Genomic DNA, 22,270 nt, shown 5'->3' with positions numbered 1-22,270 from the left:
TTCCACACATTTTCTCTTAGGCAGATTTTACAAAGCAATTACTACTATCGGTCCCACTTTACTTTGTTGAAATATCTTTTTTTATGTTTCTGTCTTGTTAAATTCAAAAATGTTTCTGCCTATGTGATGTCTTGTGTGGAGAAAATAGCCAAAATAGCCCTGTTCTTATATACCTAGGGTTGGCTGTAGCCTTGTGGTACAAAATGTCTGTTGTCTCATAATCGTAGATCCCTAGATGAACTCTCGATTGTATATTTGAGGGATGGTGCAACATCTTTAGTGTGTCCGCATTTTTATTAAAAAAAATGCTACATGAAGTGGTGAACATTAGCTCTACATCTGCCTTTGAAATGTCATTGAGTAGCGACCATTCAGCTCCTTTAAGAGAACTTTTTGTGCCTAATAAAATCTAGTTGCCTTTTGTTGCTTGTGATCTCGATTATCTTGCCTTTTTTGTCTGATAATAGTATGTTGTCCATGCATTAGCTTTTGTAACTTTTTTCTAGGCTGACGTACCACTTGCAGAAAAATACCACTTGGGTGCTGTATGCCCTAGGCAATCCAGCTAGGGACGTGACAGTAAGCTAGTGTCATTTAACTTTATATTTAAAAGCTTGACTTGCATGATTAATTTTGGGTTGCTAGGCCTTGGTTTCTTGGAGAAACTCTTACAAGTGTCCTTTCTGTGTGGATCAGATCGTGTTATTTCTCCAATCCTTCCAAGTGGAGACAAATTAATTACTTCTTAGTATCTATCCTTTATCAATTAGTTGGCATGAATTTCTCTATCTTCAATTACAAAATAATTTTAATAAAATACAGTTGTATCAATATTTTACTGCTTTTGGAAAATGCAACACTTTAAATGGATACCATACAATTGATTTTTCTGATAAGTTAAGCTACCATTCATCATAATTAGAGTATCCTATTTTTTTCAATAACTTTTATATAGTGAGTTTAGTCGCATGAATGAAAGAAGCTTGAAGTAAATAAAACCATTCCAAGGTTTTGATGTGCGACCTATCTAGGAAAACTGACCCTCTCAATGTGCAATAGGTAGTCACCATCTTGCTGCATGTTTGTCCACATTGAAGACATTTATAATTGTTTTGATTTCAAATCTCAGTTCATGCAAATCTTGATGTTCAAAAGTATGAATATTTTCTGTATCATCCCAATTTTACCAAATGTCTCATACTGAACAGGATCATATTAAATAGTATCTGAACGATATGACATGGGCATAATGCTGTAGAGCTATATAAGCTATAAAAAAATGTGTAAGATGCTGATATCCTTAATTTGGTAGTGTGGTTCAGTATTTTAAATTTGTTTATTTGTTCTTGCCTTCTTAATAGGATTAGAAAGGACAAAAATATGATGTGTCAATCATGAAGTGGAATATTTAATAAGGTCAATATCTAGTTCTGCCATTTCTAATGCCAATGAATGTCTCCTATGATAAGAATATTTTATAGAATTATAACCTATTATGATAATAGGGATTATAATATAAGATCTCTTCTGGTGAATCCTTAGCTTGCATATTTCAAAATACCTCTTGCCAACTTGTTTTTTCAACTTATCATAAAACTAGATATCATATTTTTCTTTCACTTTTAGTCTATTCCATTTCATGTAGTTTCAAGTGCTATACTTATCTTATTCTTAAGATGCTGATCCACTAACATCTTCTCTCTTACACCTGATATTTATGATACATAGAAAAAACCAAGTAGATGATAAGTAAATAATTGTATGCCTCTCAAGACTTTCTATGCTTCGTGTATTTCTGTGTGCAAGTTTGTTAAATAAATTGCTGATTTTGTTTATGCCACAGGGTTGCTTTCTTCCATCAAATGGTGTTGCTGCCGTATTATCTTCTCATTGTCCATCTAATGTTAAATCTGGTAATGACTGTGGTATTGACCAATCAAATGGTGGCTATCTTCAAGCAGCTAAAGATCAAGATATCACACCAGCGTCATTCAGGGCAGAGAATCTAACTCAAGTTGGAGAATTTGACATGAATGATATGGTTCTCAGCGAAAACACGACTACATGTACAAATGATATCCTTCTTGGTGAGAACAGTTTTGGAAGCTGGAACTACATAAATGATTATTCTCTTGGTTCATTAGATGATCGTCAGCTTCTGGCTTCAAGTTCAAGGGGTGATGAGGCTATGGCAACATCAATGGGAGATCATGTTTTCAATATAACTGAAATCTCGCCTGGGTGGTCTTATTCTACAGAGGAAACCAAGGTTTTTTTAATTATCTAGCACCTTTATTTTCAAGCACCTCTTTGCATCTGATCCCTTTCGCCCTTAAAAATTTTTAGATGACAAAGTTACCTACTCATAATGGCTAACTAGATAAATAAGTTATTTGATTTGATTGGACCAAGAATTTACAAAATATTCATTGGTACGTATCTACTAGAATTTACCAATCCAGTCAAGTACAGATATTGAAAAGTATAGCTTGATATATGTACATTTACCATTTGCTTTTAATTCTTTTGTTATTTGATATTGGATGATACATGGTGTACTACTTGGTTAACCGGCACTATACCAATTCGATAGGTTACCAAAACCTAAACTGGTTGATAAGTTCTTGGTTTGAACCAAGGAATGCAATTTTGATTATTGGACCTCCAGTCTATGGCCGAACTAGTATGGTTCTGATCCATTCTGGTGTATCATGTATTAGTATGTCGAAATGTACTATAGTTCTGTTGAGGTAGGGAGAGAAGGTTAGGAAGAAGGGGAAAAAAAGAAGAGGAAGAAGAATGAAGAAGAGGCTTGGAGGAGAAAGAAGTATACTAGTGTGGGTGGTGTGCTCCTAGGTAGTGGCAGGCAACAAGCATACAGGCTACCAGTGACGACCAATGAGTGACTCCTTGTGAGGAATCCATGTCATGAGCCAAGCCCTAGGATGAGAAAGAAAAAAAAGGTTTTGTATATAGTGAACCAGACTAGATCTAAGCTCCTTAATGTACTGGTCGATGATCGAACCAGTAAATTCTGACCAAACCATACCATATCACTCAGTTTTGCTATCCCTGGTTTCAACCATCAAATTAGTAGTTTAATAAAATATACCATTTTAATGCACATCAATATTTTTATGTTCGAACAAAAACTAATTATTTTAATCGATGTGGATTGTGAAGGTCAAGCAACCATCAATAGACAAAATATACTCTTAAAAAAAAGTAACAACCATTAGATCCTTATAACTATTTTATTTCTTATATTTTTTGTTCCATGAGATTATGTTACTTGAAAAGCAAAGTGGTCTGTGATGATGTGGACCAACTTCACTCACAACCATTGGATGATGTGGTATGTGAGAGGACCCACACAACAATTTTCTTCAAGGTGCAAATCCTTCATATTATAGCCACCATTCAATTAAAATATATAATTAAAAATATATTTTTTTAATTTTGTATGTCAGATACAAAAAGGGTCTATATATTGACCAAAAAATGTTGTCACTGATAATAACAGAAAGCCCCTGAAACTCTATGTTAGGTCACCGTCCGATTAAGCCACAAAAAGTTTGTTGTTATTGGTCAAAACTTGACTTCATAATGGCAGCATCGATATTTAATGGTATCTGAATCTAATCTATTGATGACACCATGAAGGGTATGACTTTATTTGGACTGATGAAGTGGGAGTTCTCCAGGACCTCTCAAATAAATTGTCGGATGATGGATTGTTTCAAAACTCATCTTTGCTTTTGATTATCTTGATGCTTTCTCGGGGCGATACCAGGTAAGTAATTATCAATGCAAAGCAAATAGCCAAAGAATCAGAATTAGTGGGGGCCCTGCAATAAGCAAATGGTAGTGGCCACATCGAAAAGCTGTAGTCTGAGTGACAGAAGATCAAATGGGAAATGCTTCCTGTGTCTATCAAATGATATGCATACATAGTTGATCGAATGAGGTGGGGCATTATGACAACTTTGAATCCAAGAGGGACTCGGTCACTAAAGAATTTAGTCAAGAAAGCATCGGACTAAAAGTTCTATTTTTCTATTGTTTTTTGGTTTTTTTCATACATTTTCTCATAGGTAGCTTGTATAAGGCAAGAAGTACTATCGTCAGCCCAATTTTGATTTGTTGTCAATGTTTTTGTTTTCTGTTTCTTCTACTTGTATTTAATCGCAAAAAGGGGAAAATCGTCAAAACCACCCTATTCTCTTGTGTGCCATTGGTTAATTTTTTGGCTGAAACATAAGCTCCCTCACCACCCTCGAACCTCTAGAGGACACCGGACCAAAAGTGGACATTGGGTCAAAAGTGCTAGGTGAACATTGGGCTTGCACTTGCCTTTGGGACAATCATTTAGCCCGTTTGCTAGAAAAAGTTGTTTAGTTTCAAAGACGAGTAGCGAACAAGTCTCGATGTCTCACCCATAAACACAACACTCAAGTAATTATGCAAACAGTTGTAGTGCAAATGGAAAATAAGGACTTTGGAAGGGAAAAGATAGCTGTAAGTCCGCAATGGTTGTTCCATCGGATGTTGGGGTATTAGTCAAGCCTATGCACACTTTGTTCACAAGCTTGTGTATCCAAATGGGGCCCAACACTACCCTAAAGCCTCATCTAGCTCTATTCCACCTGAGGTTTCCGAGGGTCTGAGATGGCTAACGTTGTGCACCACACTATTAGCTTGAGAAATTAGGCTACGACACCCAAAAACGAGATGGTTTTGACCTAGTATTATTGAGTTCGACGAACGATTGATGTGTAGCCTTACAAACTACCTAGGCTTACAAAGCTAAGGACAAAATGCAATGTCAAATAACTGTACAAGCAATCATAAGTAACGAATGGTCCATTTACGAAGGTGTTGCCGGCTCACGACGGTCGTCCATGATATTCTCCCCCTCTCAATCCATTGATCCCCTCATTGACAATTGCTGGTAGGCTTTGACATAGGGTGTCTTCTAGCTCTCAACTAGCTTTTGTTTGCTACTTCACCAAGTACTCGATTTACTTCGCTCCGCTGGGTAGCTTTGCCATGTGATCTGCTAGAATGACTTGAACTTGCTTTTCATAAGATGCTTGAGTGTTGTGGTCGAGTTGATACATTTTTTAAAGCATCTTGCAGATCCGAGTGGTAGGCTCTCAACTTGCGCACATGGAATACATTGTGAACCACATCGAAAGTTGCAACTTGTAAGAGACACTATTAAACTTGCCGATGATTGAGAAGGGATCTTCATATTTTTGCATCAGTCCTTTGTGCAGTTTTTACCTAAAGAACTGACAAGATGTTGGTTGGATCTTCACAAACACCAAGTCGCCAACTTTGAATTCTAGTGGTTGCCTTCCCAAATTTGCCCATTTCTTCATCTTCTTGACTGCCTCCTCCAAGTATGCCAATATTTGTATTTTGGTGTTATTCCTTTGCAAAGTGATGTCCTAATGGGCTACTTCCAATATAACCGATCGCCAACGCTCAAGAGCTTCACTCAATCTCATAGGTTGACACTCAAATAATGCTAGAGATATTGCTCTAGGTTTAAGCTTATTCGTTAAGTTTGGCCATTCGTTTAGGGGGTAGAGACTTGTGGAGAAGTATAACCTAGATCCTAACAACTTAAACCAGGGTCTGCCATACCGAGCCGTACCGCCCGGTACGAGCGGTACGTATCGGTCCGACAGGTTTTCGGTACGCGGATCGACTGTTACCGGTCCGAGGCACTATAGTACTGTAGCAGTGTAGCAGTGCTACAGTACTCGGTACACCCAGGTGTACCGCTCGGTATACCGTACCGTACTGGTACCAAGCCCAGGTCGAAATACCGGTACGGTACGGTATTGCGAACCTTGACTTAAACAACTCGGTTTGATTCCATTCCAAGAATTGTGCATCTCAATCAATGATAATATTGTGCGGAACTCCATAATATTTCTTCACATTCTTCATCATTAGCTTGGGTGCCTCTGATACTAAGTAGTGTAGGGGAGTAGCAACAAGTGTTGCATACTTCAAGCATAAGTATCGATCCAAGTCCCCTTATTGTAGGCAAGTTTGATATGAAGTCCAAGGAAATGCTCTCTAGTATAGGCAAGGGCTCTAAAAGACCCACCTGCTTTCATTGCTCCACCTTGTCTTGTTAACATATGAGTCACATCTGAAGATATTCCTCCACATCAGTCCTAGGCAAGTTTTGACTTTTCGTGCCGATCAGCCATGTCAGTTGACCAACGGCACGAAACGTACCACTCCATACCAGCATACCATGGGTCAATATGTCAGAGCGTGCCGATGGTCCTTAAAAAAACCTATAAAATCTTAAAAAATACCTGAACATTAGAAAAAGCATAAATTAGGTTTTTTAATTGGAACTAAATGTAAATTTAGTTTCATTTCATTAAACAATATATAAATAAAGAAGATGAAGGGATAGCGGATTTATTTTTATTTTTTTCGGATTTGAGGATACAATTCATCCCTCATCCCTGATCTTGGAAAGAAAGTTGGATTGTAATTATTGCTTGGCCTCTGCCTTCTTGTTGGATTGTATTCACCAACTCCAATTTTTTGCTAAAGGTATCGGCCATGATGTTTGCTTATCCGGGCTTGTACTCTATTACAATGTCAAATTCAACAAAAAAAAAGTCTTGCTATCATGCTTGCTTTGCAAAGAGCTTCTTCTGAGTCTAGAAGGTAGTGCCTCCACACTAGTAAATGATGCACAACCACTCTCATCTCCTTGTGCACAAGATATCATCACTCAATCTCATTGAACTTATAGGTCACGACTTCAAAGGCTTCCCATGGTTTGGTATTCTGAACACTAGTTCTTAGAACATAGTAGCCTTCAGATCTTGGAGTGTTGCTTCACAGTTTTTTGACCATTATCAAGGGTATCCCTTTACAACTCTATTAGTAAAGTTGCATGCTTTGAGTACCCTGAGATGAAGCGCTAATAATAGTTGACGAAACCAAATAAAGATCTAAACTAAAGCACCTTCTTTGATATTCGTCATTCCACCATAGCTTGCACCTTCGACTTGCCTATCCGAATTGACCCTCAACCAACTTAGTGCCCAAAGAATATAATTTTTATCTGTGCAAAGGAGCGCTTCTCTCTTTTCATAAACAAAGTAGTTTTTCGGAAAATCTTGAATGCGTATAATGGTGCTTGATATGCTCCTCGAGAGTTTGGTTATAAATGATAATATCATTTAGAGTTTATAATATTATCTAAATAGGTGACCAATCGAAGATGCTTGACATGCTCCTCGAGAGTTTGGTTGTAAACGACAATATCATCTAGATTGGTGACCATGAACTTGTCTAGGTACTTCTTAAATAGTTGGCTTGTTAGAGTGCAGAACATGGCTAGAGCGTTGGTGAAGCCAAAAGGCATCATTAAGAACTTGAACGCTTCGTACTTGGTCACACATATAGTCTTTTGGTTGTAAACAACAATATCATCTAGATTGGCGACCACGAACTTGTCTAGGTACTCCTTAAATAGTTGGTTTGTTAGAGTACAGAACATGGCTAGAGCTTTGGTGAAGCCAAAAGGCATCACTAAGAACTTGAACACTTCGTACTTGGTCACACATATAGTATTTTGTTGTATATGACAATATCATCTAGATTGGCGACCACGAACTTGTCCATGTACTCCTTAAATAGTTGATTTGTCAGAGTGCAGAACATGGCTAGAGCTTTGGTGAAGCCAAAAGACATCGCTAAGAACTTGAACTCTTCGTACTTTGTCACACATATAGTTTTTTGCTTTGTTGCCTTCAACTATCCACACCTGCTAATACCTCGATCAAAGGTCGAGTTATGAGAAGTACCTTGCCTTGTCCAATTGGTCAAATAAGTCTGCGGTCGAATAAGATACTCGTTCTTCATCATCACTTTATTGAGGGCTCATAGTTGATGTATAATCGGAGACTCACATCTTGTTTCCTTTATAAGAGGATTGGATTTCTAATTGGTGCTTTAGAACTCCAGATAAGACCTCTACTTAGTAGTTCACCTAACTTCTTATTGAGCTCTTCCAACTCAGGTGGGGACATACGGTATGAAGGTTTAACTGGAGGTTTCACTCTCGGCTCTAAGCTCAATGCAATGGTCCATGCCCCTATGTGGATGTTGTCTTCAGCAACTTGCATGGCGTAACATCTGCAAACTCCTTCAAAACGTTCACCACTGTAGCATCCTTCAAAATGTTCAAGATGCAATAGGCTCTTGAACGATCTCTAGTTTAAGTGACTTCAGCTTCACTATAGCCACAAATGTTTTCTCGCCTTTGCGTACCCCTTTCTTCAATTGTAGCATCGAAAATTGTTATGGGTCATTTGTTGCTCCTTGAGAAATCGAAACCACGCAGGAGTTGTAGCTATCTATTTGACATAAAGTTCAAGAATGACATTGACACCATCTTAACCAAATACATGAACTTCATCCTTAGGATGACTTGGAAATCATCTAGTGGCATTGTCATCATGTTGGTGCTTCCACTCTAAGTTCCAATCTTGATAGGAATGCCCTTCTCCAACCCAGAGATCAACTTGGCCTTCGAGTTTTTAGCCTTCATTCATCTTGGGCTTTTCTGTAGATTCATTCTAATTTGCCTTGCTTCACGATCAGCCATAAAGTTGTTGGTAGCAACCGTGTCCAATTGCATGGGTTGTTTGGCTATTGAGCTTGATGCACATCATCTCACTACTCCTTGCGTTAAGCAGCTTCTCCTCCACGACCACAAACTCATTTAATAAATGTATTACTACCATCCAAGGTCCTTGTGATTCCTCATCGTTGTTGCTACATTCTAAGCTGCTCGAACTAAGGGCGATAACCTTGCCCTTGTTCAACTTTGAGGGCTTTATTGATGTTGTCTGTGCATTGAATGTCTATTTTTGAGGGCACCCTCTTACCATGTGCAACCCTTCGTGCATGAAGCATCCACTAGTTTTAGAGGCTTTGCCTTTTAAACTCAAATCCTTTTGTGAACTTTTCCTCTTATATATAGTAGCAATCTCTTTCCCTTGGAATACTTGGTTGGTTTCTCGAAGACTACTACTTCACTAAGTCCTTCACGAAAACAAAGTCAATGAGCCTTTTTGTAGCTATGATTGCCCCCACTAGCTCGGTGACTTTCCTTTGATGTAATTCCTATTGCGCCCACGACATCAAGCTATTGAGTGTTAAACAACTTGTTTATCTCAAACATGTCTTGTATGTCCAGCATTAATATTGAGAACTACATCATGTGGTCTCGCATGAAAGTGGTTTGCCAGAGTTGTCTCAGCCTTCGTCACACAATGAAGTCAATGTTCATGTGTTGAACTAAGTTTGCAACTCTCATTTCATGCCTTCCCATGTATCCACCCGACAATGACCTTGTTAGATCTCTTCCCAATGGGTACATCACTAGAGTTTTGCATCCCCATTCAAAACATGGTTGCGATCGACACTCTAGTCTCTTAGAATCGGACCTCGTTGTTTGGAAGTACTGCGCCATGTTGAATATAAAATTTTTTATTTCCTTTCCCTAACGCCACCTAGTAATGCGGCTTGGATGCCTTCAGATTTTGTGGCGGAGCAATGTAAGTATTGCCCCCTTTCTCCCATGAAGAGCTGTCATGATCCCCGTAATTCTTGCTATGAGATCCACCACAACCTTATAAATACTACATGGGCTCTTGGGTGTTCCATTAGTCCGTCAATTCGAGACTCCATTATGTTGATTTGAGATTCCTCTTTCCTCTTGCAAAATCTGTATCCCAAGGAACCATTGCTAGTATGTTACTCCAAGCACGTTTTGAGGACATTGAGACGAGTTTCTACTATTGCAAGCCTCTCCTTATGGTACTTTTGATTTTCTACAATCGACATTTTAGATTGTACATCCTCCGCTCGGAGAATTGCCAACCTTTTGCTCATCATTTTGGGTGTTGAGCTCCTCTTGAGCTATTCCAACAGCTTGAGATTGAGTTTGCACTTGTGATCCCCCATGGTTGGTTGGGGCAGCTACCCCTTAAGTAGTCTTGCTCAATTTTCCATGGTACTTCATCATAGCAAGTGTGCCAACTTTTATTGTTTCCTCGAATCACTTGTCTGCTATAATACAAATTACCTACGTCGAAAGGTACCCTTATGACATCCATTCGTAAAGGGTCAATTTAAATGTAATCTCACATAGGTCTCAAAGGACTTATAAATTAAGCAAGGATTTGAATACCATACTGTACCGCCCGGTACGGGTGGTACATACTAGTTTGCTAGCAGACCGGCACGCGGACCGCTCGGTATCAAGTATTTGGCCCTGTATCGAGCGATACGAGGCTATACCGAATGGTAACAGTGTTTCAATGGTCAATTTGAATGTTAGAGGCCTCCTCAAAGGTTTTTAAACCTTTTCCTCCCCCTTATTTCAATCCATTTCACTCGCACACTCTCTTAAACTCTCTCACAATCGCATTCAGCAGCTCGTTCGATCCAGAGACATGGTAGCAACATGGATAGTAATGCTTCGATTGATGATGGCGGAGACGTCGGGAAGTCATTGGTCCCGTTTACATAATTTGAGAGTGGTGCATGGACCGAGTAGTATTTTACATATGCTACTCAAGATTCAGATCATAGAATTCGACAAGGTACTGGTCAAGTTTATGCACGAAAGGGGAAGGGGAAGCCAGTGGATGATTTTTAGCAGATGCGATAGAGCCTACACGATGTAGACACAGAATGAAGCTCATCGTATTCACAACTGTCATATTTTGGAGAATCTTATGGCCAACGGTACTACGATATTAGTTGGTCATACTTCTCCGACCAATAGTATGATACGAAGCAACAGATCAATAGCGAAAGTAAATGTTCTGACATTTACTAATATTTGCCTTAAGAGTCGCCTCGGACACGTGATTTATGACGATCAACCCACGAGCATCACTGTATTGATGCACTAATAGCATACGGTGTATCAATACACTATGTCATGGGATTAATTCTAGGATTGGGTCCGACAAACATATCATATTGAAATACAGATACATAGGATCAAGGACCCCGATTCACCACCTATGGAGGCCCGTCGTTCGTTTTGGTGGTAAAATCAAGTATATCTACACATATGATTACTTAATTCATTTGAATCTTAAAGTTTAAGTTGTATACAAAATAATATATCAATTCAAATAATTTTTTATAGATAATTTAATATTAATTGCGAACCTTTTTCAACAGTGGGATGTCATCAATATCTCTTATCATTATGCTGGTATAATGTGCTTCAAATGGTATCCAAAATATATGCAGTTGCGTGCTCATCAGCTATTTGCATTTGTCAAAATTAGTCGTAACCTGAATTATATTCATCATTCACTATTATCATCAGATGTTTGATATAATTTACGTTATAAAATTCATCTAATGCATCAATGCTTCATAAAAAATGACCCTCATATAACAATATATGAATGACCTATTGATGCTCGTCCTGGTGGTTCCTGACCTGTTGTTACCCACAAGGGTCATATCATGAAGGTCATGTTACTTCTTCAAGGATTTTATGTGGATTTTCTCTACCTTTTTTATCAAGCCACCTCCACTTTTTGGAGGAGGAAGTTGTATCAAGGATTTATCCGAGGTCCGATACTGATTTGGGTAACCGATAGCGTGCATAGGCTATGTATCAAGCTACCTCCACTAACAAGGAGTTGGTTTCCTTGTTAGTGGGCTATGTATCGGCTTTATAGCAGATAGCATGCAACTTAACTTAAACTAGAACAAATCAGAAACAAGACATAATCATGAAAAATAAGCATGAGAACAAGATGTCAAGGCTTGCATTTACCTTGCAAGATAGAAAATCAAGCTTCTTTAAGAGAAATCTGCATCATCGCAAGAAAAAATGGCTGCAAATCAAGCTTTTATGAGAAAATTGAAGAAAGAGGGGAGCAAACTCTAGAAAGCAAAGAGAAAAATCAAGGAGGAGGATTGTTGGTAGGAAAAATGAGGTGAAATAGGTGGAAAATGGGTGGAAAATAAGTTGATAGGTCATTGGAAAGCAAAGGCAAGCTTACCATCCGATACACAATGTACCAGTATGAAGACTGATGGTACATGGTACAATAAGCTTACTGGGTGATACACCCAATGTGAATGTATAATGAACAGAATCTACCAGTCTACATATCGATCCATAGTCAGACCAACAAAATGCCAATTGGTATGGACCAATCTGACTGAGTTTTAAAATCTTGGTTATAAATATCTTGAATGTATTTTTCACAAAGGCAGATCGATGAAGATATTATCTATAAAGTTAAAGCAGAATGATTAAAGTGGATGGGTGTGTGATCACCATTTGCCTCTTATAATTAAAAGGAAATATTTATGATATTGTTGTAAGATCAATCATACTTTATGGATTATAATGTTGTAGTTAAAGAACAAACTTGTGAAAAGAAAGTTAGTATTGCTGAGGTTTAAGATGAATATGTGGGTTACCAGAAAAGATTAAATAAGCAATCATTACATTTGTGAATAACTAGGGAGAAAATTGTTGATTGAATATAAATGGGAGAAAATTGTTTATGATGAATTGGAGTTTAGATGTGTTCAATAGAAATTATAGAAATTACCTTATTTCGGGTGGTCCAATCTGGCCCCCTTTTTTATTAAAACATTAGTTTTGTTTTCTTTTCATTTTTTTTCTCTTATAAATGTCTTGATGCCTAGGGCTCATGGCTCATGACCATCAGTTGCCGCTCCTCCTCACCTATGGTGCATCTCCTCCTCTCTCCTCTCTGCTGCCTCCTCTTCCTCTCCCTCTTCCTCCTTCCTTTTCTTTCTTCTTTCTTCTTCCTCCCATTTATTCTCTAGCATAAAGGTACCACCATATATTTTGATGTATCGTGTGTCTGTACGTTGGAACGACACACCTTGTTTTCAAAATTGAAAACCTTGGTTAGTTCTTTTTTTTTCTCAAAATATTGTCAGAACCGGGTGGTACATAAGGTAGGTAATGGTATCAATTGATATGCCTGGTATGGTGACTATAACATGTGGTACTTCCTTTATGAATCAGTATTTACTGAAATCTCTTGATCTGTATTCTGGATTGCAGATGGGCTGGCAAATGTTGGTCCATATTGTCTGGTCCATTTGGTTTTTAAATTCCCAATTAAGAGGATATTTCCTTTGTTGAAACAAAACAGAAACAAGGAACCATGCGGTTACTGTTTCGCCTGGATGGGTATGTAAGGCTGGTACATACCAGTTGAGGGCAAACCAGGACACGGACAGCCTCAAATCGCTGGTCTGTATGTGGGTCAGGTGTTAAGCCTACCTGCAGATTTTTAGACCTCAAAGAGGTACATCAGTGTCTCTTTTGAGGTGGAAAAGAGGGTTGACAAGCCCTCTTTTCATTCCTGACATCTATATTTCCTTTCCCTTTCTGTGCACTCCTCTTTTCAGTCTTGAAGCCAGCCATCATGAACCCTCTTGCCCTTCCCTCCAGCTTTCTTCCCTTCCCCCATCTTGATTCTCTTCTCTAATCTTTTCCCTCCCACTCGAATCTCTTCCATATTCAACAAATTGTTGAAGAAGAAGTCTAATTTCTCAAGGATAATGTTCAAATCGAAGATCCATAGGGTGATCTCAAATTTGGTAAATCTTAATCCCTGTTTCTTGGCTTAATGACTCAATTCAGGGGCTTGATTTAAGATTTATGTTTGATTTACACTAAATTAGGACCTGATCCACATAGATCAAACCCAAAACCATGCCAGTCAAGGTTTGTTCTGCAAGGATCTAGGCTAGATCTAGATCCGGACTGATCTATGCTAGATTTGCTTGGTTTGGGGGTGTATCTTCATGGATCTAGGTTTCATTTCATTAAAAGTTAGATCTACTTGGATCTGACCTTGGATTTTTCAAATTCAGGCTAGATAACACCCATGAAGTAGGATTTTTTCAGGGTTTCAAATGCTCAAAACCCTTAAGGGTATTTGTCCGTGCCAACATACTGTGTGCCCAGCCCATACCAGAACCCAGACCACTCTGGTCAGGGACTGGCATGAGTACAGTATCCAAAACATTAGACCATGCAATGCAGTATTCTAGAAATATATCAAAATATTTGTGGTTGTTCATTAGGAAATGCTAATATATTGAGGGTTGATACTTTTAAAGATAGTGTCAATTTTATAGATGCAGCCTACCATGGGAAAATTGACTAGGTCATCTTTGAGTTCATTGGGCTTGTGAATGTTTAACTTTGTGATAAATATGCTGAATATTTGATAACCATGTCTCAAGCAAGATGCTAATCAAGTGTAGGATTATCTTGTATTCTGTTCTATATGGAAATGTATAGAAAATATATTTTCCGGTTTTATTCATTTTTGGTGGCTTATTTTCCTGAAGAAAAGAAAATTTTTCAGGTCGTGGTGGTTGGACATTTTTGTGAATCCAAGAAGCACCTAATGTCATCCAGCATCTATTGTGTAGTCGGTGAGATATGTGTCAAAGCTGAGATGGTTCAACCAGGTATCTATCGGTGCAAGGTGTCCCCACAGCCACCTGGTCTAGTTAATCTTTACTTGACAATGGATGGTCATACACCAGTTAGCCAAGTTTTGAGTTTTGATTATCGATGTTCACCAAATATTCAATTGGATGGTCAGATCTTTCCTTCTGAAGATGACAGAAACAAATTAAAGTGGGAAGATTACCAGGTGCAGAAGAGACTTGCTCATTTGCTCTTTGCTACCTCCAACAATACATCTATTTTATCTAGCAGGATACCATTGAAATCTCTCAATGAAGCAAAAAGATTTGCAATCCTCACCTCTTCATTGATTGAAAAAGATTGGACGAATTTTTTAAAATTGGATAGCACCAATAAGTTTTCATCTGCATCAACTAGAGAAAATTTACTTGAGCTGGTTTTAAGGAATAAGTTACAAGAGTGGCTTTTGGTAAAGGTAGCTGAAGGTTGTGAAACACCTGGCCATGACAGTCAAGGTCATGGAGTCATACATTTATGTGCTATTCTAAATTATGCATGGGCAGTTCGTCTATATTCCTTGTCAGGCTTGTCCTTGGACTTCCGAGATATTCATGGCTGGACAGCATTACATTGGGCTGCATATTGTGGAAGGTTTGTTATCTATACCTAACATGAAGAGTGTTTTGATGTTGTCTTTTCGTATACTTAGTTTTTTTTGTTCTTTCTTGTATATATACTTGACAGGAGAATTTAAAAGCCCCTACATGGTTTATATGATGGAAACTTGGTGTTTTGTTTGTAGAAGGTGATCTAAATACACTAGAAGCGTTTCAATTGAAAAAAATTGTTCTGTGGTATTCTGTAATATAGAATGTCATTTCATCTAGATTGGTACCTACCAATCTGAGTGTGAACCTGTGCACGGACCACACTGATTTCGGGCAGTCTAGTTTGACTTATTAAATAAATATTTATGGTTTAGTTTAGGGCTCGCATTTGTGAGCCTTCTTCGCGCCGAGCAACAAGCGTGAGCCCTCTTTACCCTCGAGCCACCCGTCGTGGCCCACCACCCGCCATGCGCTAACCAATTCGAGGTATGCTTCCTCCTCTTCCTCTTCCTCTTCCTCCACCTCTTCTTCCTTTCTCTTCCTCCTTCCTCTTCCTCCACCATGTCGTCTTCCTCCTTCCTCCTTCCTCTTCTCCTTCTTCCTCTTCAAATCACCGAGACATACCAGTGCACCATGTATCTAGTACCAATCAGTGCGTTCTGGTCCGGCCATGGACCAATACCTGAAATGATGATTCTTGGATAGTGTTTTAGTGCACAAACGTTGGCAACAAACCTAGAGTTCTCATATAACAGTCTCTTTGACCCTCATACTCAACGTAGATGAGTCATTTAGATGCTTATCTATCAAGTATATACCGTGCTTGTTGCTTATGCCTTAGGACTTTCAACTGATCCAATTTTGACCTGAAAGCCTGTATGATTTCTTGAGAAATATCTGTATATTTGGTCTTTATACAAAATTCATCATTAAATGATAATTCAGCATTCTTATTCTTCCACCATGGTCAACATAGTTGCCGTATGTGTACCAGTTACCGATGCAGTATGCCAGTATGGATCCGGTCCTCAAAATTAAAAATATTGGTCTTTATGCATTATTCCATCTAATCTTGCAATCCTTGGACAGAAACATTGTTTTGCCTGGTAGGGTAAAGAATTATTTTTTGCTCTTTATACAATAAGTTTGATTCCTTGTGTTATTATGCAACACATGGTCATTTCATCTTGTCATGCTTAGCACAAATACTTGAAGAATCAATAAAAATTCTTTAGTTCCTAGTTCATGTATGGTATTTCTTTGGACTAAATGAAGACTCTTAATGTCTTGCACTGGTGTTCAATTAATATGATTGTAGTTAATTGGTATTTATTTTGACCAAATGATGAAGACTCTTAATGTCTCACACTGGTGTTCAATATCCATGTTTATTGTCTATTAACGTGCCTTTAATTTTGTAATTCTTTAAATGCTTTTTTAGATATATTATTACACTATTACCCATTTCTAAAGTACCACTATCTAAAGTACCTAATGAGAGGGCGTTCTTGAATGGTTGATGATTTGGTTGACCTTTCAGAAAGAGGAAGTATTCATCTGTCATGGATCATAATGTTTCTTATAGTTTGTTTTTCGTATAGACCTTAGCAAGTCATACTCGAATTCTAAGTTCTTTCAGCTCATTCCGTTTAGGAAAAATATTATTCATGGGTGCATACTGTTGGTGATTCTCTGTTGAATGCACTTTGTTCTTCTAGTAATAATATGCAAATAATGTATTACAAGTACATGGAACCATGATGAAGTATGATATCAACATACTGAGTAGTATTTACTAGTCGGAGCCATACCATTAGAATACTTATCGTTCTCTAGTAATTTGGTACTTAAATATTTTGATATCTTTTCACTGATGTCCCATGATATACCATATTATACTGATGTGCTGTACTAGTCCAACAGTGTCCTGGAATATACACCCTTGATTCAGATATGGTCTAACTTAGTCCTCCATTTGAGTTGTCAAAATCATGATTTAACTTCAGTTCAAGAAAATTTTACTGATAAATTCTCATTCAAATGGTGTATGTAATTCTACCCTCAGGAATGGAATCTCAAATCTATTTTACTTAGTAATTAGTATAGAGTTCCCAAGAGCTATCAATTTGCTGACAATGAACTGCAAACATATTGGTGTTCAACTCTTTGATCAGTAGCTGTTACTAATTTCAGTTTCAGTAATCTGATGGTATTCTACTGGTCCACGATCGGACCAGTAAATACTGATCAGTACGATCCATACTGACTGCAATATGAGACAATGGGATATAAGTAACCAATATGTGAAACCGTGGTCATTGCAATGACATATAAGTAACCAGCTAATTCTGCATTGTCCTGCTCCTGAAGGTTTATTTATCAACCTAAACATAAATTCAACTGTCCATAAATTCACTTTCTTCAAATCCATCTATAGAAATATTTGGCATCCTGCATTTAAAATGGCATAAGAAAGAAAATAATGGAACATCTAGCATGTTATAAGATTCATGGTTCTTAGTATTCATACAATGGAATCCTTAATATTGTCAGATGTATGATCCAACATGCAAGGAATGTCATCTTGTAACACCTGACTGTATCTGTCGCTGATTTCCCGTCGAATACATACTGGTGTTCTGAAAAAAGGGCCAACAAATGGCTAAAAAAAAAAAAAACTATTTTTAGGGTTTTCCCCTGAATTCTTTGTATATAAATTATATTTAGATAAGAATAAAATGTATCTAAACCACAAATGAATATAAATATTATGTTGTAAGGATGAAAAATTATCTTTGTCTTTTCGGATCCATTAAGGAATGGCTATCACATGGTCCTTCAAAAAGGAACAACTTTGCCACACTGTCCTCTTTTGAAGGAAGTTGTTTCTGATTATCTTGTATCACATTAAAAAAATTTGTTATGTTGGATTAGGTGTCAAAACTTTAAGATTGGAGACAAATTCCATCAAATCCTGATTTACAATCCCTCATCCAAATCAAGAAGTTAATTTCATTGATTAGAAAGATTAAACAAATGAGAGTGTGAGAATGAGTGAGAATGAGAGTTAGAGAATGTGAGTGTAAGAGGGAGGGGAGGAAGATTTAAATGGCCAAACAGTGCCCAACGATCAAATTGACCATTGAGACCTGAATATTGATGGGTATGGTCGAAATCCAACCATTACCAACTCTTATCATTCGGTACTGGTCAAGTTTCGACCTTATAAGGCATATACCGCCTGGTACATCCCCTTGCAGCATACTGCCCGAGAACAGGCTGGTCCACGTATCGGTCAGCTAGTGGTCTGGGACATACTGTCCATTTCATACTTATCAGCCAGTATGTCAAACCATGCCGACATGTTCAGTATCTTGCTGTCCCATATTCCCAAAGACAAGTTGTATTTATTTCTTTTATTTATCAAAGAATCATGCTGTCCCATATTCCCAAGGATCAATTATAGTGGATTTACTTAAAAGCAAGTTATGTCACTAAGTTGCTAGTCCCAGCGTACTAACATTTAAACTTGTTTTATTAGACATGAGTGTGATTTGGCAGTCTCATACAAATTCAGAAGCACATGCAAGATGTATTTGAGATTCTTAATAGGTTCTTTAGGTACTTGCTAATGCATGATACACTTTCTCTGCATATTGCCTCTCCTATTCCAGGTTTCTTTCCCACTCCATGTTACTAAGATTATCAACAACATATGTGGAAATTGTTCATTCAGGGAAAAAATGGTCGCTACACTTTTGTCTGCCGGAGCAAATCCTAGCTTGGTTACAGATCCTACTTCTGAAACCCGTGGGGGATGCATTGCTGCTGATCTGGCATCAAAACAAGGTTATGAAGGCTTGGCAGCATATCTTGCAGAGAAAGGACTAACTGCACATTTTCAGGCTATGACATTGTCTGGGAATATAACTAAACATGGAATGCCTACAACAAATACCTTAGCTGACTCCGAAAATGTGTACCCTCACAAATTTAGTGAGCAAGAACTTTGCCTGAAAGAATCATTAGCTGCATACAGGAATGCTGCTGATGCAGCAGATCATATACAATCGGCAATAAGGGAGCGTGCTCTAAAGCTACAAACTAAAGCAGTCCAGTTGGTCAAACCTGAGATGGAAGCATCCCAGATAGTTGCGGCTCTGAAGATTCAGCATGCCTTCCGCAACCATAACAGATGGAAGTTGATGAAGGCTGCTGCACGAATACAAAGTCATTTCCACACCTGGAAAATCCGGAGGGATTTTGTCAACATGCGTAAAAAAGCTATCAAGATTCAAGTAAGATGTGTTTATAGACTTCCCCTTTCTTGTGAATTTTGCCAACCACTTCCTGACTATAAAAGCAAAAACAAGTTTTTGTTTGCAGGACAAATCTGTTAAAATTGCTCTCTAGTTATAGTAATTCTTTGCTCTCGTTATCTAGTAGATTTATTTTATGTTCACTGTTTGCAAGTTTATCTTTTGGAGGTGACAAACCTGTTATGTTATTTTGGTGTTTCAGCTACAAAAGCCTTGTTCAATTGAATTTTGGATGTTGTATGATTCTCTTAACCAGTTTAATAATAATACCTAAACAGGCTGCATTTCGAGGTCATCGAGTGAGGAAGCAATACCGCAAAATTGTTTGGTCAGTCGGAGTACTTGAGAAAGCACTACTTCGTTGGCGGTTGAAGAGAAAAGGTTTACGTGGCGTTCAAGTCAAAACCACAAAAACAATGAATATGACACCGGAAAGTACCGGAGAGGAGGAATTTTATCGAATTAGTAGGGTGCAAGCTGAAGAACGGATGCAGAGATCAGTCGTACGGGTTCAAGCGATGTTTCGTTCATATCGAGCACAGCAAGAATATCGAAGGATGAAAATGGCACATGAGCAAGCAAAGGTGACTTTTTTTTTTTTTTCTCACTAAACCATACCTGATTTGCTACAAAAACCTAAAAAAGCATATGAGCACCAGCACTGACAATTCTGGGGATAGCCATGTCCATCTTGCCAACTTGCGATTAAAGAAAGGAACCTGTCTCCTATAAACCAAAAGCCTACCCTCTTACATCTGTGATCGCCAACATGGCTGAACCAGGAGCTGTCTTTGGCTGCAAATGGTTGATGTGTTGTGCAATTCCTGACAATTTTAATCTTCTCTAGATTGAAAGGAACTTCAAGTTAAATGCATGAAACTACATAATCCAATTTCAGCATAGTGCCCATATCTCAGTACACCAAAAAAAATTTGGTTCCAGAGCCAAAGGGAAATACGTATCATGCTTCATACCACAATTGATATAATAGCAAATAATGTGGTTAGTCAAAAAGAAGTTTTGGTTGCTTCAATGCTACTTCATTGTTTTTCATTAAACTTTGCTTTTTGATCCTGCAGCTGGAGTTCTGTGACATGGGTCAACTTCAGTAGTATTTTCTGAGTCTCCAAGAACAGAAGCTTTCACAACTTAAAATCTTGATTCTGTATGGATAAATAGGTGTATATAGATTTTTTTTTTTCTGTACCAGTCAAAGTGGAAACTAGCGTTGTTCCTTCTGATTAAGCTATCTGAACCATTGAAACTTGCATGAAATTTCTGCTCCTGTACATGGTGATTGAAAGAGCTCTGCCATCGGCTGTGAAGATTGAAGGTCACAGCAGAAGCAGATTTTTGGTGTTACCTAATTGGGCGGTGTCGTGATATGCTGTAACAGAGTGTTCTCAACTCCCAAGTTGATAGCATCAATGTATGTTAGCCTACACAATATATTATTTTATTTGTTAAGATATCCTGTTTTATTATTCTAATCCATAAATGTCTCACCACTGTCAAAACCATTGTACCATCTATTGTTATCGACAATTGTTTTATCATTTGAACCTAGACATGTGTTGATGTGATTGAGAAAGGACCCAGGTGGGTGTGATATCTGCCCTAAGTTGCGAAGAATTATCCTTTGAAGTATAAAGTTGGTCATATAATAATAGAGTTCATTTATAGATCGATCGGCCCGGACACTAAATAGTTTTGTTTGTTTGTCACAGGTCGAGTCGGTTCGGATTTGGGTCTTCTCTAATCTGACCTCACTTTCCCATCTCAATACAACGCAACTCTATCAGACTTTGCATGATAGACACGTCAGTGTTGGCAACCATCAACTCTTATCAATCAATCGATGTATCTTAGAGCAACCAGTGAGGCACCTTCTTCTCCATGCTCTTCTCCACTATGGTGCCCAGAGTTGGCGCCCACCTTTTGCTCGAGAACTGCCTCGAGAACTCCGGCCGCTCCGAGGACGGCCATCCCTCCACCCCTTCCATCTTCGCCCCCACATCCTCCCCCCTCGAATCTTCCTCCTGCTTCCTCTCCGCCGCCGCCTTCTTGCCTTTCTCCTCCGCCGGTGCCTCCGTGCGCGCTCCGAGCACCCTCAGGAACGGCGCCGCCGACGCTGACCGCTGCTTCAGTCTCAACCGGCTCGCCAATGCCAGGACCCGGCGGGCCTCGTCGGCTGACAAGCGGGCGGCCTTCCCTCTGGCCACGGGGAGCATCACGTAGACCTTGTCGGGCTCCAGCATGTAGTCGGCGGGAAGCGGCGCTGCCTTGGAGTTGCCCGCGGACAGCGACCGCACGTCGACCACGAACTGGTGGGGGTGCTCCAGCATGAGCTCCGCCACCAGCGTTGGGTGGTCGAACTCGTGGACCGTGCCGTCGGAGAGCACGACCTTGCCGTCAAAGCCATCGGCAGCTTGGCAGGAGAGCAGGTTCCCCATAACAGAAGAAGAAGAAGAAGAAGAAGCCGCGGCTAAGTAAATGCAGCAGAGAGAGAGAGAGAGAGAGGAGGTGTTATTGGTCTTAGAGTAGGCACGGAATGTGAACGCAGTGTTCCCCTTCTTCGCCTACTAATTTGCAGGGCCCTTTAACACAATTACTACACGCAGTCGTTGAAGAATGGTTCGAGAGTGTCCTTCCGATCAGACAGCATCCGCCAAATTCACCAAAGAATCTAGTGCCAACCGTGCTTGAAGATCCAATAAGCCTTGCTTGTCAGCCAATGGTTGGAACAGATTCACGGTTCGTACAAGGCACAGGCGCCAATTCATCGCCTACAGTCTCATGACATTAAAAGGTTTCGCTAA

General features: G+C 38.9%; 2 protein-coding genes across 3 annotated transcripts in view; one reads left to right on the top strand and one right to left on the bottom strand.

The window, feature by feature from the left end:
* The window catches only part of LOC135586730 (calmodulin-binding transcription activator CBT-like), a 52,454-nt gene extending 31,437 nt beyond the window's left edge, over window positions 1-21,017 (top strand). For both annotated transcript variants that reach the window (XM_065152639.1, XM_065152640.1), the window contains exons 9-13: window positions 1,844-2,269; window positions 14,457-15,175; window positions 18,869-19,430; window positions 19,730-20,035; window positions 20,531-21,017. In XM_065152639.1, coding sequence (XP_065008711.1) covers window positions 1,844-2,269; window positions 14,457-15,175; window positions 18,869-19,430; window positions 19,730-20,035; window positions 20,531-20,563 — 2,046 coding nt within the window. In that variant the 3' untranslated portion in view covers window positions 20,564-21,017. The remainder of the gene's footprint in view (window positions 1-1,843; window positions 2,270-14,456; window positions 15,176-18,868; window positions 19,431-19,729; window positions 20,036-20,530) is intronic.
* Window positions 21,018-21,316: 299 nt separating this feature from the next.
* LOC135638418 (uncharacterized) lies at window positions 21,317-21,904 on the bottom strand. The gene has a single exon (XM_065151533.1). It carries the CDS (start codon window positions 21,902-21,904, stop codon window positions 21,317-21,319), a length of 588 nt encoding a protein of 195 aa, XP_065007605.1.
* Window positions 21,905-22,270: the final 366 nt, after the last annotated feature.

Source organism: Musa acuminata, chromosome BXJ3-5 (genome assembly GCF_036884655.1).
Source record: "Musa acuminata AAA Group cultivar baxijiao chromosome BXJ3-5, Cavendish_Baxijiao_AAA, whole genome shotgun sequence".
Classification (NCBI taxonomy): domain Eukaryota; kingdom Viridiplantae; phylum Streptophyta; class Magnoliopsida; order Zingiberales; family Musaceae; genus Musa; species Musa acuminata.
Note: the sequence above shows the minus strand (reverse complement) of the source record. Positions and strands in the feature narration are given on the sequence as shown.